The sequence below is a fragment of the Felis catus genome, chromosome A3, assembly GCF_018350175.1.
Source record: "Felis catus isolate Fca126 chromosome A3, F.catus_Fca126_mat1.0, whole genome shotgun sequence".
Classification (NCBI taxonomy): domain Eukaryota; kingdom Metazoa; phylum Chordata; class Mammalia; order Carnivora; family Felidae; genus Felis; species Felis catus.
In genome coordinates, this window is record NC_058370.1 from 36267087 (window position 1) to 36285135 (window position 18049).

At 38.2% G+C, this 18049-nt stretch overlaps 1 protein-coding gene and 1 pseudogene across 1 annotated transcript in view; both read left to right on the forward strand.

Moving 5' to 3' along the window:
* SLX4IP (SLX4 interacting protein) overlaps window positions 1-18049 on the forward strand; it is a 177683-nt gene that overhangs the window by 9369 nt on the left and 150265 nt on the right. The window contains 1 exon segment of the mRNA XM_003983783.5: window positions 11363-11418. Within this exon segment, the coding sequence (XP_003983832.2) occupies window positions 11392-11418 (27 nt within the window). The 5' untranslated portion in view covers window positions 11363-11391.
* LOC111559918 lies at window positions 11591-11687 on the forward strand (annotated as a pseudogene).

The following is an 18049-nucleotide window of genomic DNA, read 5'->3' on the forward strand; positions in this document are numbered from 1 at the left end:
ATTTCTCTGGGGATAGATTCCTAGGAGTGGTTTTGAGTCATATGGTAAGTGCATATTTAGTATTATAAGAAACCTATCTCTTCTCCATTGTGGCTGTACCACTTTTACAGTCCTACTGGCAGTGTATGAGAGATACATTTTCTCGGTATCTTCATCAACATTTGGTGTTGATATTTTATTTGGCATTTTGGTAGATATATGGTGATACCTTATTGGGGTTTTATTTGCATTTCTCTGATGGTTGATGATGTTGAACATCTTTTCATGTACTTATTTGCCATCTGTATATCCTCTTTGGTGAGATATCTGTTCATGTCTTTTGCCCATTTTCTGACTACATTGTGTTTTTTTACTTGTAAGTTTTGAGAGTTCTTTATATGTTCTAGTTATAAGAGTTGTTGAATTTGTGAATTGCAACTATTTTCATCAGGCTGTAGGGAAGTTTTAACTTTAATATGGCTAGATCTACCATTTTTTTTTCCTTTATGGTTTGTACTTGTTGTGTCCAGTTAAAAAACTCCTCCTATAGGGGTGCCTGGGTGGCTCAGTTAGTTAAGTGTCTGACTCTGGATTTTGATTCAGGTCTTGATCTCCCAGTTTGTAACATCGAGCCCCATGTCAAGCTGTGTGCGGACTGTATGGAGCCTGCTTGGGATTCACTCTCTCCCTCTCTCTCTGCTTTTCCCCTCCCCAAATAAATAAATAAGTAAATTGAAAACAAACAAAACAAAAACAAAAACCAACTTCTTTACTTTGAGTTCTTGAAAACTTTTGTAAGAGCTTCTGGTTTTCTACATTTGAGTTTTTAGTCCATCTGTAATTGATTTCTGTGTGTTGTGTGAAATAATGTGCCAATTTCATCTTTTTTCAAATGGATAAACAGTTGTTCAACCACATTTTATTGAGTGAATGATCTGTCTATTTCCCACTGATGTGCAGTGCCGCTTCTATCATCCATAGATGGTGGGTGGGTTTGTTTCCTTCTAGTCTGTGTGGTCTGTCCCTTTGGCCTGTTTACCCTTTTGCCAGTACAGATTATTTTATTTGCTGTAGCATTGCAATTTCGCTGTATCTAGTTAGACAAACCCCCTCCTTTGTTTTTTCTTCTTTTCTCTCCTCCAAGTATCTTAGTCCTCTTTGCTCTTTCTCAGATTCCCTATTCAGGATTGTGCTTAGAACTGTAATAAGTTGGAAGGGCGATTTGATGAGGCCTTACATGTTTCCTATTAAATGTATTCCTAGATATTTTATATTTGTGGGATGCTAGTTTAAAAGATATTATTTTTACTTTTTAAAAAATTTTTTAGAGAGAGAGGCTGAGATGGGGAGAGGAGCAGGGAGAGAGAGAGAGAAAGAGAGAAACTTAAGCAGGCTCTGTGCTCAGCACAGGCCCGACGTAGGGCTTGATCCTATGACCCCCTGGGATCATACCTGAGCCAAAATAAGAGTGGGACGTTCCACTGACTGAGCCACCTAGGTGCTCCTAAAAGATATTTTGAAATCTACATTTTTTTTCTTTTTTCTTTTTTAAATATAATTTATTGTCGTATTGGCTTACAACACCCAGTGCTCATCCCTCAATGCCCATCACCTACTTTCTCCTCACCCCCACCCCCCATCCACTCTCAGTTTGTTCTCTGTATTTAAGAGTCTCTTGTGGTTTGCCTCCCTCCCTGTTTGTAACTATTTTTTTTCTCTTCCCTTCCCCCCATGGTCTTCTGTTAAGTTATTCAAGATCCACATATGAGTGAAAACATATGATATCTGTCCTTCTCTGACTGATTTCACTCAGCATAATACCTTCCATTTCCATCCATGTTGCTGCAAATGGCATGATTTCATTCTTTCTCATTGCCAAGTAGTATGAAATCTTTATTTTCTACCTATTTTAAAGAAATTGCTTTTAATGATTTATTATGAAGCATGTTTGCTACATTTTTTGTAGATGCTTTTATATGATTAAGAACTTTTAATAAAGTTTATTTAAATATTTAATTTTTTAAAAAATTTTGATGTTTATTTATTTTTGAGAGAGAGACAAAGAGAGACAGAGGCAGAGCATGAGCAGGGCAGGGGTAGAGAGAGAAGGAGACACAGAATCCACTGCAGGCTCTGATCTGTCAGCACAGAGCCTGATGCAGGGCTCAAACTGATGGACCATGAGGTCGTGACCTGAGCCGAAGTCGGATGCTTTACTGACTGAGCCATCCAGGTGTCCCAGTTTATTTATTTATTTAATTTTAGTAATCTCTATACCCAATGTGGGGCTGAAACTCATGATCCTGCAATCAAGAGTTGCCTGCTCTTCTGACTGAGCTGCCCATGTGCTCCTATTATTAAGACATTTCTTTTCTCAGATTTCTACTGTTCTTTATTTTTTCCTACTCCTATTAAAATGACCTTGTGTTGTTTTTTTTTTCCTACATTAATTTTTTATTATGGTTTTTCTAGTGTTAAACCGACCTTGCACTCTTCTGATAAACTTCACTTGGTTCTGGTGTAGTTTTCATATGTTAGATTCAGTTGCTTCTATTCAGGTTTCTTGCCTCTATGTTCAGGTGTAGAATTGGCTGTGATTTTCATTTCTTATACTTCCCTTGTCAGGCTTTGCTGTCAGGACTTCATAAAATGAGTTGTGGAGGGGAGCAGCTTCCCTCTTCTTCTTGAATTTGTAAACTGGTATTATTTGTTCCTTGAACTGCTGTTGGATTTTGGATTACAAAGCAAAGGTTTTGAAATGGAAGAGACATGAGTCTACCTGTGTAACAGCCTTGTCCTACTGAGGCAGAAAGAATGAAATGCTGAGACTCAAACCCAGAGGGTACAGTCCTGTGTATCATGACTCAACCATTTCATCATTTCAGAAATCTTATAGTTAAGGCAGCAGCCATTTTGTTACCTTCACACTGAAGTCCATGCAAATCCATGTAAGAGAGGCTTGGAAAATATCCCATTAACCTGACAAACTTGGTTCCTTAAGTTTCTAGCCTTATCTGATTAAGTTGCAGAACTGAGGGGGAAAGGTAGCCTTGGAAGACAGGCACTCTGACAGCTCAAGGAAAGCCTAGATCTGCCAGAAACTTCTCTGGCTCCATTGTTGAGTAGCAGCTCAGAGGGGCATTAATACAGGTGTTGCCCAGTGTGATGATAGGTGGTAACTATCTTCTGAATATCAAAAAAATAATCAATATGTGGCATTTTTTTATGAAAGTCATAAAGATTCAATATACTCTTTGGAAAATTTCTCTAAAAACAGCAAAAATAAAATGGTTGGGTGCATAAATGACTTAGCTCCCATTATCTGGAGTATTTCTTCATTCAGTAGACATTTCTTGAGCGCCCTCTAGTGTCAGGCAGTGCTCTGAGGGCTGTTCACCTTTAAGAACCTGTTTCTACCAGGATGATAAGTGTGCTTTTACCATATTTGGGAATTAGCAGACTGCTTCAGTTCACCGTTTAGTTCATTTCTAGCACTTGTCTCTAATGATATAATGAAACAAAAGAAATACATCTTCATTAGGTGAAATGACTTCAGCGGATATGCAGGCTCAATGTCTGTGCACTTGGCTATCCAGATGTGTTATGGGCTTTATGTTGATGAACTTTATTTTTTGTTTATGAAGATATATGCCATGTTACATAGCACAATGGTAAATTTAATTCAGACCACATTTCCTTACCCATAAACTTCCTTCCTTTCTTCCATTAGCAGGAGAGAACCACTACTCATGTAGCTCTATTTGAAGTCATACTCTGTTGGGATTTTTTTTTGCCTTTGTGGGCAATGGAGGTTTGGGAATGTGGTGGTGGTGGGGGGTGGTGGTGGTGGGCTAACAGTCCAGTTAGCAATTGACCTTGGCAGTTCTGCAGATGACAGATGGTGTTAGTTTGCCCTTGGCTGAGTTGACAAGTTTCTTCTCTCGCCCTTGACCCTCAGCTGTGAGACCCTGGCCTCATCTCACAAATATATTTGTTAGGGGAATAGATGGCAGGGCTGGGTAGATCGTTCGTAAGGTCTCTCTTAGTCCTAAAGTTGTGACTTTTGGAGCCTCCAAACATTGTGGAAACAAATGAAAAAAATTATATACACTGAGAGGAAGAATGCTATATCATATTAAAAATGAATTGAAAATATGCAAAAGGTAAAAATATGAAATAGGTGAAGGGAATTAAGAAAAATATATATGCAAAATGTATTATGTAGTTCCTTTTACGTGTGGCCTATTTTTACATTAGCAGACCATATTATTTTATACAAAAATATATACTTTTCAGTCCTAGATTCCTACAGATCGTATTTTTGAGATGGGACTTCAATGATACTTTTTGAAGAATCCAGTCCTTAGAAAAATTCAGCTACTCTTGCTTTACTAATAAAAATAAAAAGAAAAAAATAAGCATTTTAAAAAAGAATACTGGAACCTTATTGTGAGTTGAAAAATGTAACCTTCACTGTAACATGGCCTGTAATCTATCTAATGGCAGATATGGTTTGAAAGTCTTGCTGCAGCCTTCAGTGTGGTCTACCTGTCCTTCAGGAAAGGAAGGACATATGGGAAAACCAGAGTACAATTAAAAAATAATTCGATCACATGCTTCAACTTGGTTGGGTACATGCTGACAAAACTCTCTTTCCCTTTTCTCTATCAGCTGAAGACCTTAAGTACCCTCCAGTGAGGGACTCCCTAAATTCTTAGCAGAAGTTATTCAAACTTAATTTAGTGTATTTAAGGGGACTGATTTTGTGTTTATCAGTCTTAAATAATACAAAGATCTACCTAAAGTTTTCAGGATGACTTTGTAAATGTTGTTTCAAACACATGTTCCTGATTCTCTAGGAACTTATTTTTGGAGTTACTAGGTGGATGTCCTTCACAATTTTTCTGAATCACCTGTATTACATCATTCAGAGAATAGAAATGAATAATTAAAGTGATTGGGTTTGGATAAAGATGTTTTTGTCCATTAAAAAAAATAGAATCAAAGGTTATCAAATTTTGAAAAAAAATTAAAACATCACCATTGACTAAGTAATTGTTAACGCTTATTAAGGGCCCAGTTCATTGGGAGTTTTCATGGCATTTTATTTAATCCTTTTGATAATTTCTATCCCTATGTTATGGATTGGGAATCTGGGACACAGACATACGTGCATCTCTTGTTATAAAACCCAAGCATTCTCAAACTGCACTGTCTATTATGGTAGCCACTAACCACAGGTATGAAACACTTGTCATGTGGCCAGCTGAATGTGCTGTAAACATAAAATATCCACCTGACTTCAAAGACTTAGTTAAAACACCAAGAATGTAAATATTTTTATATTGATTACATGCTGAAATGATAATGTGTTGGATTTTTAAGTTAAATAAAAATATTATTAAAATTAATTTCCTCTGTTTCCTTTTACTTTTTTATTAACTGCTGCTACTAGAAAATTGGAAAGTACATTTGTGGCTTGCATTCTATTTCTGTTGTACAGTGCTGCTCTAAAACTTCTGTGCACACAATTTAAACAGGCAAACAGTTCCATGTACAAGGCTTATGAGTTATGGCATCCTTTTCACCTCATTCCTTCCTCCAGAGCAGCTTTCTTCAACTTACTCTTCATGTTGGAGCCAAGTTTAGCACTTAACAATTGGTCCATATCACAAACTTCCTTGCTATATTTCTGCTTTATTATTACTGAGGTAGTGGTTGTTGTTATTGTTTTTTTGTTTTTGTTTTTGTTTTTTTATCGATTTTAAGCTTTGCTTCTAATCATTCCCTTAGCATTAAAGGGAGCTTTTCCTTAGGTTAGCCCCTATGCCCCTACCATATAATACACAAATACATATATATTTCCCATCCTCATAATATCATAAACATAATATTGTTTAGGTCAAGATTCAGTGTTTGTTATCATGACTATAAATGCTAGCCGTAGCTCAGCTGTATATGAAGTACTCTTTTTATTTTCTTGCAGTTTTTGTTTACCCTGGTATCAATAAGTTGCCTAGCTTTCCATGTTCCCATTCTCAATCTCATATTCTCCACCAGTTGTCTAAAATTAATTTTGTGCGCTTGCAGACACTTTTAAAGATGCATCTCCTGGAGACTTGTAAAATGTTGTAGCCTGTGCTGATGGTTCCCTCTTGGTCTAGCCCATGATCTCTGCTTTCACCAGATCCTGCGATTTCCTCTGCCTTTTGCCTATCTTGGCCTTCCTGTTTCTTGTATCTTCCTATTTCTTGGTTAATTTCCTCATTTGGGTGAAGCACATCTTTAGTAGCTTCCTGAGAAAGGATGCATGGGATTTAAATTTTTTAAGACCTTGCATGTCTAAAAATGCCTCCTCCCCCTCATGTTTAAAATGCAATTGGAGGTTGGAAACAATTTTCTTCAGAATTTTGAAGCTATTTCTCTATTGTCTTTTAGTCTCTGGATTTGGTTTGAGCAGTTTGGAGCCAAATATTTTCTTACCACTGCTTCCACTCACCTCCCACACACTTTGTGTATATATGTGTGTGTGTGTGTGTGTGTTATATATTTATATATATATTATGTATTGTATATGTTATACATATATATTACTGATATATATGTATAATATATATATATTTTTTTGTTCCCAATGCCTGATGTTTTACTGTGATATATGCCCTAATATGAGTTGTTTCCATCCTAACTTTCATGTATGGATCCTCCTGTACTGGTCCTTTAATTTTTAATGTGTTCTTATTTTTCATCTTTTTGATGAAGTTTCTGAAGGACTTGCTGAACTTGATCCTCCAGCACTTGTGTTGTTTTTTATTTCAGCTATCATAATTTTAATTTGTTGTTTTCTGAAATTCTCTTAATTTTTGTTATTGTATGTATTGCTTTTTGGTTGCAATATCTTCTATCTCCCTGATATTAATGATAGTTTCTTAAAAAATGGTTCCCTTTCCCTGCATAGTCTCGGTTTTGGCCAAGTAATTTCTTTTTCTGTTTGTTTTGTTTTCTTTCATGAAAGAGTTGCTCCTTGGATAGCAGGTGATTCCTGGTTGTTTACATGTATCTGAGAGTGGGGCTTAAAAAGATTTGGAAGTCAGTTCTCCATACAGATGTGGGGCTTGTGGGTGTGGGCTTCACTTTAGAGCCATCTGTCTAGGTTTTTCCTGAGAGTCCCTGATATCAGTATTTAGAGATCCTGCCTTTTAGGTTAGTCCAGTTCCCTGAATGGGGAGGTTTTAGTCTATTTGGAGAGGCTAGGCAGGATAGAGGGGTGTACTAGTCAAGGTTCTCTAGAAACTCAAAACCAGTATGAAGTATATATAAATATTATAGGAATTGGCTCATGCTATTATGGAGACTGAGAAGTCTCACGATATGCTGTCTGCCAGCTGGAGAACAAGGAAAGCCAGTGGTGTAATTCATTCTCCGTGCAAAGGCCTTCGAACCAGGAGTGCTTAAGACTGAGGGCAGGAGAATATGGGTGTCCCAACTCACTCTTCCTGCACCTTTTTGTTCTATTTGGGCCTTCAGTGTATTAAATGATGCCCACCCACATTTGGGAGGGCCATCTGCTTTACTCAGTGCACCAATTCAAATGCTAATTTATTCCAGAAACACCTTCACAGACATATCCAGGAATAATGTCTTATTAGTTATTTGGGCATAGATAACTCAGATAAATTGACACATAAAATTAACCATCATAAGGGGCATGTGGGTTGGGGAAGTTATCAGTAGGTTTGTAAATCTTCCCTTAATTTTCTCTTTTTTCAGTAGAGTAACCCCACTTTATGCTGTGCTTGGTGTTTTCCAGACCAGAGATCCTCTGTCTCACCCTCTCCAGAAAGTAATTCTCTAGGTTTCTGCAAGGGTGAGAGAGGGCATTTGCCTGGCTGAGCACAGTAAAGGGTCATATAACAGTTGACTCTTTTTGTTCTTAAAATTTTTTTTTAAATGTTTATTTTTGGCGGGCACCTGGGTGGCTCAGTTGGTTAAGCATCCTACTTCGGCTCAGGTCATGATCTCAATGTTCATGGGTTTGAGCCTCTTGTCGGGCTCTGTGCTGACAGCTCAGAGCCTGGAGCCTACTTCGGATTCTGTCTCCCTCTCTCTGTCCCTCCCCTGCTCGTGCTCTGTCTCTCTCTCTCTCTCTCTCTCTCTCAACAATAAAAAATGTTAAAAAAATTTTTTTTTCAATATTTATTTTTGAGAGAGAGAGAGAGAAAGAGAAAATGAGCAGCAGGGGAGGGGTAGAGAGAGTGGGAGACCAAGAATCCAAATTAGACTCCATGCGGTGTTAGCACAAAGTCTGACACAGGGCTGGAACCCATGAACTGTGAGATTCTGAACCGTGAGAACCTGAGCCAAAGTCAGAGGCTCAACCCACTGAGCTACCCAGGCATTCTAGAACAGTTGACTCTTGAACAATGCAGTCTTGAACTGTGCAGGTCCGATTATACATTTTTTTTTTTTTGATAAGTACAATACAGTAGTATAAACGTATTTTTACTTCCTTATGATTTTTCTTAGTATTCTCTTTTCTCTAGCCTACCTTATTTAAAATTTTTTTTTTCAACGTTTATTTATTTTTGGGACAGAGAGAGACAGAGCATGAACGGGGGAGGGGCAGAGAGAGAGGGAGACACAGAATCGGAAACAGGCTCCAGGCTCTGAGCCATCAGCCCAGAGCCCGACGCGGGGCTCGAACTCACGGACTGCGAGATCGTGACCTGGCTGAAGTCGGACGCTTAACCGACTGCGCCACCCAGGCGCCCCTAGCCTACCTTATTATAAGAATACAATATATAATACATGTAGCATACAAAATATGTGTTAATCAACTATATAATCAGAAAGGCTTCTGGTCAACAGTAGGCTATTAGTAGTTAAGTTTTGGGGGAGTCACAAGTTATACACAGATTTTCTACTGTGTGCGGGGCCGGCGCCCCAACTTCCATGTTGTTGAAGGGTCAGTTGTATTTGATTCTTTTGTATTGCCAACGAATATTCCACTGTACGTATATACCACATTTTGTTTATTCATTCATCAATTGATGGACATTTGGGTTGTTTCCATTTTTTGGTTATTGTGAATAATGTGAGCATTCCTGTATGAATTTTTATGTGGACATATGTTTTTCTTGGGTTCATACTTAGGAAATACTGGATCATATGGCAAGTGTATGTTTAACTTTTGGAAGAATTGCCAAACTGTTTTCCAAAGTGGCTGCAGCTCCCACCAGCCATGATAGAGTTCTAATTTATCCACATCTTTGTCAACACTTGTTATTATTTGTCTTTTTTACTTGAGCCATGCTAGTGAGGGTAAAGTGGTATGTCCTTATGGTTTTGATTCGTATTTCCTTGATGGCCAATGAGTTTGAACATCTCTTCATATGCTTATTGGCCATTTGTTTTCTTTGGAGAATTGTCTGTTCAAATCCTCTGTCCACTTTTAAGTTGGGTTATTAGTCTTTCTGTTAATGAGTTGTAAGAGTTATTTATGTATTCTGGACATGAGTCCCTTATCAAATGATTTATAGTTATTTTCTCCCCTTTGGTGAGTTTTCTCTTCATTTTCTTGATAATGTCCTTTGAAGCACAGAAATTTTTAATTTCAAAGATATCTGATAATATCAGCTTTTTGTTGGCAGGGCGTCACTTGTGCCTTTTGTATCTTATCTGTGTTTTCTTCTAAGAGTTTTACGGTTTTAAAGGTGTTACATTTTGGTCTTTCATTGATTTGAAGTTAATTTTTGCATGTAGTGTGATGTAGCAGTCCACCTTTATTCCTTTGTATATGGATATCCATTTGTCCTGGCACCAGTTATTGAAAAGACTATTTCCCCATTAAATTGTCATGACATGTTTGTTAAAAATCAATTGACTATAAATGTGTAAGGGTCTATTTCTGGACTCTCAGTTTTATTTATTGATCTTTCTATCCTTATGCTACTATCATCCTGTCTTGATTGTTGTAACTTTGTAGTAAGTTTTCAGATGGGGAAATGTGAGTCTTCCAACTTCTTTTTCAAGTTTGTTTTGGTGGGGTGCCTGGGTGGCTCAGTTGGTTGGGCGTCTGGCTCTTGATTTTGGCTCAGATTGTCATCTCATGGTTCCTGGGATCAAGCCTCACATCTGGTTGGGATTCTCTCCTCTCTCTCTGCTCCTCCCCTGCTCATGCTGTCTCTCTCAAAATAAATAAATAAACATTAAAAAAAGAAAAGCTTGTTTTGGTTATTCAGATCCCTTGCATTTTCATATGAATTTTTGGATAAACTTGTCAATTTCTATAAAGAATTCAGGGATTTTGATAGAGATTGTGTTGAATCTAGATCAATTTGGGAAGTATTGCTATCTCAGCAGTATTGTCTTCCAGTGCCTGAACATGAGGTGTCTGTCCATTTGCTTAAGTTTTTAATTTCATTCAGTAATGTTTTGTGATTTTTGTTGTACAAATCTCATTATCCTTCTGTTAAATTTTTTATAAGTATTCTTTTTGATGCTTTTGTAAGTGGAATTGTTTTCTTTTTATTTTAGTGTTTATTTATTTTGATAGCAAGAGAGAGAGAGGGATGCAAGGAGTAGAGATGGAGAGAGAGGGAGAATCACAAGCAGGTTCCACACTGTCAGCGCAGAGCCTGATGGGGGGCTCAATCCCTTGAACCATGAGATCATGACCTGAGCCGAAATCAAGAATCAGATGCTTAACCAACTGAGCCACCCAGGAGCCCCTGGAATTGTTTTCTTAATTGCATTTGAGGATTATTCATTGCTAGTATATAGAAATATACCTGCTTTAAAAAATTTTTTATTTGTTGATAATTTTTTTGTAATCTCTGTACCGAAGTGGGACTCAAACCGACTGAGCCACCGAGGCGCCCTATGCTTCTATTTTTTTTTTTAATATTTTAACGTTTATTTATTTATTTATTTTGAGACAGAGAGACAGAGCATGAACAGGGGAGGGGCAGAGAGAGAGGGAGACACAGAATCTGAAACAGGCTCCAGGCTCTGAGCAGTCAGCACAGAGCCCGACGCGGGGCTCGAACTCACGGACCGCGAGATTGTGACCTGAGCCGAAGTCGGATGCTTAACCGACTGAGCCACCCAGGCGCCCCTATGCTTCTATTTTTTTAATAAAGGGATGTGAAGCATTGATATTAATTCTTTAAACATTTGGTAGAATCCATCTGAGTCTGTGCTTTCCTTTGTTAGTGGTTTTTAAGTTACTAATTTAATGTATTTTTAGGACCAGTTATAAGTAAACATTTAAATTGCAAATACTTATTGATATTTGATTATTCAGTCTTCCTTTCTCCTTTATATTACCAAATAGAAAAAGATGTTTATACACCTGCTTACAACTTTTTCTTTTCCATTAAAGGTCTGTAATTACTCTGGAATCAGTAAACCATGGCGTCAAAGAAATTTGCTGTTAAAGTAAGTAGTGCTTAATAGCCTTCTCTAAAATGGTTAATCATTTGCTAATATAACTGAGTTCGGTGTGCACTGACAATTGAAGCCCTGAACTTTCCTTCTCCTCTTTAAATTAGGGATTTTACTGACAACTTTAGGTGATTGAAGATTTGCATGTTAAGAATGAGATGGAGGGGGGCAGCACAGACACTAAAATTGGAACGATGCAGAGAAGGTTAGCACGACCCCTGAACAAGGATAACATGCAAATTCATGAAGCTTCCTCATTTTTTTAAAATTTTTTTTTCAACGTTTTTTTATTTATTTTTGGGACAGAGAGAGACAGAGCATGAACGGGGGAGGGGCAGAGAGAGAGGGAGACACAGAATGGGAAACAGGCTCCAGGCTCCGAGCCATCAGCCCAGAGCCTGACGCGGGGCTCGAACTCACGGACCGTGAGATCGTGACCTGGCTGAAGTCGGACGCTTAACCGACTGCGCCACCCAGGCGCCCCAGCTTCCTCATTTTTAAACTTGCTCTCCCTTGAGAAAAAAATTAAAAATGAGATAGAGGAGAAAATGAATAGTTCATGTGGTTATGAGAGTTGCTTAAAATCTAGGTAAGATGCCTTTTGGTCATAACTTTGTCCTTAATGTTGAAAATTGTTATTCACGTTTGTATATCTGTGACATGATTTTTGATTATGACAAAGCAGATGAAAATAAAGAGGTAGGCAGCAAATGCTGCAGGTGGGTGAATGCCTGTACAGAGGTCTCTTGCCTGGCCGTTCTGTGTTGTTTTATTTTTGTAAGTTTCTCTTCTGTCTCTCTTGATGGCTGGGGCTGAGACCTCAAGTGTGGGGGGATGAGGGAACCGTGTGTGAGGGGTGGTAGGGAAGGAGAGGGGAAGAAGTGATAGTATAAGGTCTCTGAGATGCTTTCACCTGTGTTGGCTGTTTAGGACATCTTTTCTATACTAGTGTTACATTTAGTGCATTCAAAACACCAAAACAGGGGCATGTGGGTGACTCAGTCGGTTAAGCATCTGACTCTTGATTTCAGCTCAGGTCATGATGTCATGGTTCGTGAGTTCAAACCTCACAACAGGCTCTGTGCTGACAGTGCAGAGCCTGCTTGGGATTCTCTCTGCCCCTCCAGCGCATGTACATTCTCTCTCGCAAAATAAATAAATAAACTTAAAAACAAAAATACCAGAACAGACAAATTATAGTAGTTAGCCAGGTCAGATACTACTTAATATTGTAATTATATATTATTTTTATCAGGTCATGGCTTATTAGATTTACAACATATTTATACATTTCACTGCTTACAATTATTTCTTGTATCTATGTGTTCTGTAGTATTTCTTTTTATGAGAGATTGTTAAGTGGTGAACTTTCCCTGTTTGTCTAAGAATGTATTTTTTGTCTTAACTCTAGAAAGTTGGTTATAGAAATCTAGGATGAGCATTATTTGTCCTCAGCACTTGGGAGATATTTTGCCATTGTCTTCTGGAATCTGTTATTGCAACTGAGAAACATTGTAGATACTGACTGATATTTAAAACCACCTTATAACTTAGTGGCGTAAAACACAAGCCATTTCATTCTTACTATTCCAGGTTGCCCAGTATCATTTGGGTCATTTCTCTTTTTGATGATGGCTGGGGCTGCAGTTATCTGGGGACTCCGTTCAGCTGGAACATCAAGCATGATGTACTCACATCGCTGTCAGCTGATACCATGGTTGGGCTCTCACCTGGGGCTGTTAATTGCTGCCCTTCATTCTCATTTACATGGCTACTATGTGTGGCTTGGGCACCAACTAGCATGGTGGCTGAGTTTTGAGGGATGGTGTCCCAGAGCAAGAGTTTCTAGAAGACAGAAGTATAATTTGCCAGTTCTTTGAAGGCCTGGGCTCAAAAGTCTCAGGTGGCACTTATGCTGTATTCCGTTGGTCAGCACACCCAAAGGGCCCAGCCCAAGGATAGTAGCAGCTTTTGATGCAAGAAGCAGCATATGCTCATAGAGAAAGGAAGAATTGTGGGGGCTCATCTGTGGAAACTAGCCACTACAGAAGTCTGCTGTCTGCCTCATTGTGATTTCTTTCTTGGTTATCAAATTTTTTCTTTCTGGGTCCTCTTTAGATTTTATTTTTGTCTTTGAGGTTTTACAATTTCATTATGAAGTCTGAAGCTTAGGCTTGTTATTTACGTGGTTTGGGAGGCATTGTCCATTCCGACAAATGCTGCTTTGGTAGGCTTGTATGAGTGCTGCTTGGCCATTTGCCTTTTATTGTTTGTCTCTGTGTCCCTACGTTGTGTTCAGAGTGCTTTTTTCTTTTCTTTTTTTTTAAAGTTTTTTTATTTATTCTGAGAGACAGAGGGATGGGGGTGGGTCAGAGAGAGAGGGAAAAAGAATCCCAAGCAGGCTCCATGCTGTGAGCGTGTGTAGCCCAATGCGGGTCTCAAACCCACGAACTGTGAGATCATGACCTGAGCCCAAATCAAGAGTTGGACACTTAACTGACTAAGCCACCCAGGTGCCCCCAGAGTGCTTTTTATTGGACCTCTTCCAGTTCATTAAAATCTTCTTATCTGTATTTACTTTGCTATTTAATCTGTATTTAATCTACTCTTTAACTTGTTTATTTTTAGTGACTACATTTTTCAGATGAGAATTTGTGTTTGGTTATTTATTTTATTTTAATTTTTTTAATCTTTGTTTATTTTTGAGAGAGAGAGACACAGAGAGACAGACAGACAGAGCCCAAGTTGGGGAGGGGCAGAGCAAGATGGAGACACAGAATCCAAAGCAGGCTTTAGGCTCTGAGCTGTCAGCACAGAGCCCAACATGGGACTTAACTCAGGAGCTGTGAGATCATGACCTGAGCCGAAGTCAGATGGTAAACCAACTGAGCCACCCAGGTGCCCTGGTTATTTTTTTTTTTAATTCAAATTATACCAGTTCTTTTTTTATATATGTATATATACTTGTGCTATTTTAAAAATGTGTTTCTGTATCCTCCTTTTATCTTCTTTATAATTTTAAAGTAATTTATTTCAGCCTTTTTTAGATTATTCTGTCACTTCCACTATTATATACTAAGTGCGGAATAAATTGGTGATCAGTGTTCATGTGTGTACTTTTTAATTGCTCATTTTCAGTCACATCCCGCACATGGTCCGTGTGCACGTACATGCGCGCGCATGCGCGCGCACACACACGGTGGAAGGACCTATGAGCCCTGTAGTGCAGCTGAGCACTTCCAAATTTACTTCTGCTGGAGCCACTGGCATTTCAGTGGTTTTGGACCAGGCTTTGTATTAATTTCATGGCTTGGGATTCCACCACCTTGTGGGTAGTACAACTTTGCAACCCACAATGGAGTCTGGCACGAGGTTGGTGTTTTGAGTATTTTCCAGTATTTTCCTTGCTGTTTTCCCTTCCCTTCCCCCTATTGAAGCCCTGGATTGATGGCAAGCTTCCATGTTGCTTCCTTGGTCTGCAGGCAGTGATTTTCTTTTTTTTTTTTAGTTGCATTTTCATGAAGGTCACAGTTTATCAAGAGAATGAAGGCGAAAGCTCTGCTAAATAGTTCCTGCTCCAAGAAATTATGGACAAACTGACCCATTGTGAACCAGAGTATTAATATATGGGGATATCTACAAATCCAGTACTTATTTATGTGTCAAACATTGTGCAAAGAACTGAAAGTTGAAGTTCTTAACAGCTCTGAGCTTAACTGGAATGAGTTTCTTCCCATCCCTCCTTTCTCTTTTTTCCTTTTTGGGCATTAGGATACCAGCTCTCAACTATCATGGCTCCCACATATTCTGACCAGCAGGCTTGAACCTTCCAAAGGGGTGATTTTTTTCTCCTCCCTGCTTTATTGAGATATTACTGACATACAACATTGTGTAAGCTTAAGGTGTATAAGGCAGTGATTTGATATGTGGTGAAATGTTTACCACAAAAAAGTTAGTTGAAACATCCTTTACCTCACATAATTACCATTTTGTTGTTCTTATGTAAGAACATTAAAGCTCTACTCTGGTAGCAACTTTCAAGTATACAATACAGTATTGTTAACTGTTGTCACATTAGATCCCCAGAACCCATTCATCTTATAACTGGAAGTTTAACCCTTTGACCAACATCTTTCTGTTTTCCCCACTACTTGGCCCCTGACAACCACCATTCTGTTCTGTGTTTCTATGAGTTTGATGTTTTTAGATTCTATATATAAGTGAGAGCATATGTGATTTGTCTTTCTCTGACTTATTTCACTTAGCATAATGCCCTCAAAGTCTGTCCATTTCTCACAAACAGGATTTCCTTTTTTTTAAGCGGCTAAATCGTATTCCATTGTGTATTTATGCCACATTTTCTTTATTCATTCATTCATTGATGGACATTTAGGTTGTTAGGTTGTCACAATTCCCATTGTGAATAATGCTGCAGCAAACATGGGTGCAGATAGTTCTTTGAGATAGTGATTTCATTTCCTTTGCATATATACCCAGAAATGGACCGGTTGGATCACAAGGTAGTTGAAGTTTTAGTTTTTTGAGGAACTTGCATACTGTTTTCCATAATGGTTACACCAGTTTGCATTCCCACCAGTCATGCACCAGCCAGGGTTCCCCTTGCTCCACAGTCCCACCAGCATTCCTTTCTCTTGGTCTTGTTGATAGTAGCCATTCTAGTAGGTGTGAGGTGATACTTGGTTTTGATTTGCATTTCCAAAGGAGGGGTTATTAGTATTGTTAGGGGTTTATTTATTTACTAGGCTTCTCAGACAGAGAACCATCTTTTGGCTTTGATTTTCTTTTTCCTATAGTGTACTTGTTTTCTGTTTTTTGGAATTCTTTCTTATTTTATTCTGTTTGAGCAAATGTGCTTTCTCCAATTTAAGGTGAAAGCTTAAATCATGAACCTTTTCTAATATATTTACTTAAAGCTATAAATTTTCTCTCTAAATGTTTACTAGTTTAATTGTATCCTTGTTTTGTTAGAGATGCAGTTAAAGAAGGAATTTTGTTTTTCAAATAAACATATTTTCTAATTCTTTCTGTGATTTAATTTTTGATCATTGGGTTATTAAAATATATATTATATAGTTTCTAAGTATTTGGGAGTTTTTTTGTTTTTAAGTTTATTTTGAGAGTGTGCATGTGTGCAAGTTGGGGAGGGTCAGAGAGAGACAGAGGGAGAGAGAGAATCCCAAGTAGGCTCCCTGCTGTCAGTGTGGAGCCCTACTCTGGGCTCTATCAGGAAGTATGAGATCATGACCCTGAGCCTTGAGATTATGACCTGAGCCGAAATCAAAAGTTGAACACTTAATCAACTGAACCACCCAGGCATCCCGAGAATTTTCTAATAATCATTTTGTTGTTTAGCATAATTCCCCTATTTAGGAAAATATTCCATAAGCACTTGAAAAATGTGATGGTTGTCAGATGCACTGAATTATATATGTCACTTAGAGCAGGTTTTTAAATTTTGTTATAAAAATCTAATTTTTTTTTACTAGTTATTAAATGATAATCTAATGTTTACAAATAGTGTTTTCCTCTTATTTAGGTAAATTCCTAGTAGTAGAATTTCTGGATCATATGGCAATTCTATTTTTAATTGTTTGGGGAACCTCCATACTGTTTTCCACAGTGGTCCTGCCAGTTGCATCCCTACCAGCAGAGCATGAGGGTTTCTTTTTCTTCACATCCATGCCAACACTCCTTGTTTCTTGTGTTTTTGATTTTAGCCATTCTGACAGGCAAGGCAGAACAGAGGCATTTTCAGAGATGCAGAGTCTAAAACAATTTCCTTCGAGTGTGCTCTGTTTTAGGAAGGATTTTCCAAAATGAGGGAGTAAACAGAGCAAGAGTGAGACAGAGGGTCTGGGGAACAGGCAATCTTGCAGGTGAAGTGAATCCCATAGGATCAGCAGTGTGTTCTGCCTAGAAAACAGTCAGTTGGATTGGCACAGGATATAGGGATCCACGAAAGAGATCTCCAACAAGAAAGGAAAGGCTGAAACACCTTACATATTTGAGGGTACAGAGAGGAGTTTTTTTAGGTCTGTCAGAGAGTGTGGGTATGATTTAGTGATAAGAATACGGGAAGCTAAACAAACAAAAAAACGATGCAGCTCTTAACTAAGCGAATGAAAAGTTATGCAAGATAGGAAAGTGAGCACAGTACACTACATGGCTCAGCTTCAAACCAAGGGTACATTCCATACGTTGTGAACTCCAAATGTTCGAAGGCTGGGGAAGGACATGTGTGGGTGGTAGGTTGTAAGCACTGTCCTTTTCAATAGAAAATATGTGAAACTGAAATAATGAGAAATTGATAGTAATAGCATAGTATTTAGAAATATGATAGTAAATACCAGATCAAATATCTGCTTTCAGTGTGGCTGCTCCTGCTGAGTGAGAGCTGGGGAAAGGTAGTGAGAAGTTAGGGCAGAAGAGGCCTCTGTTTGATAAGTAGTTGTAATCTGTGTAGATGCATTACCATAATCCATAATTGAGTGAGTAAAATTTAAAAGGAATTAAACAAATTTTCATATATATGTATGTACTTTTGGCTTTCTGGGTTGAAAAATACTTGGATAGAGCATGGTTTCTAAAGTAATAGAACACCCAA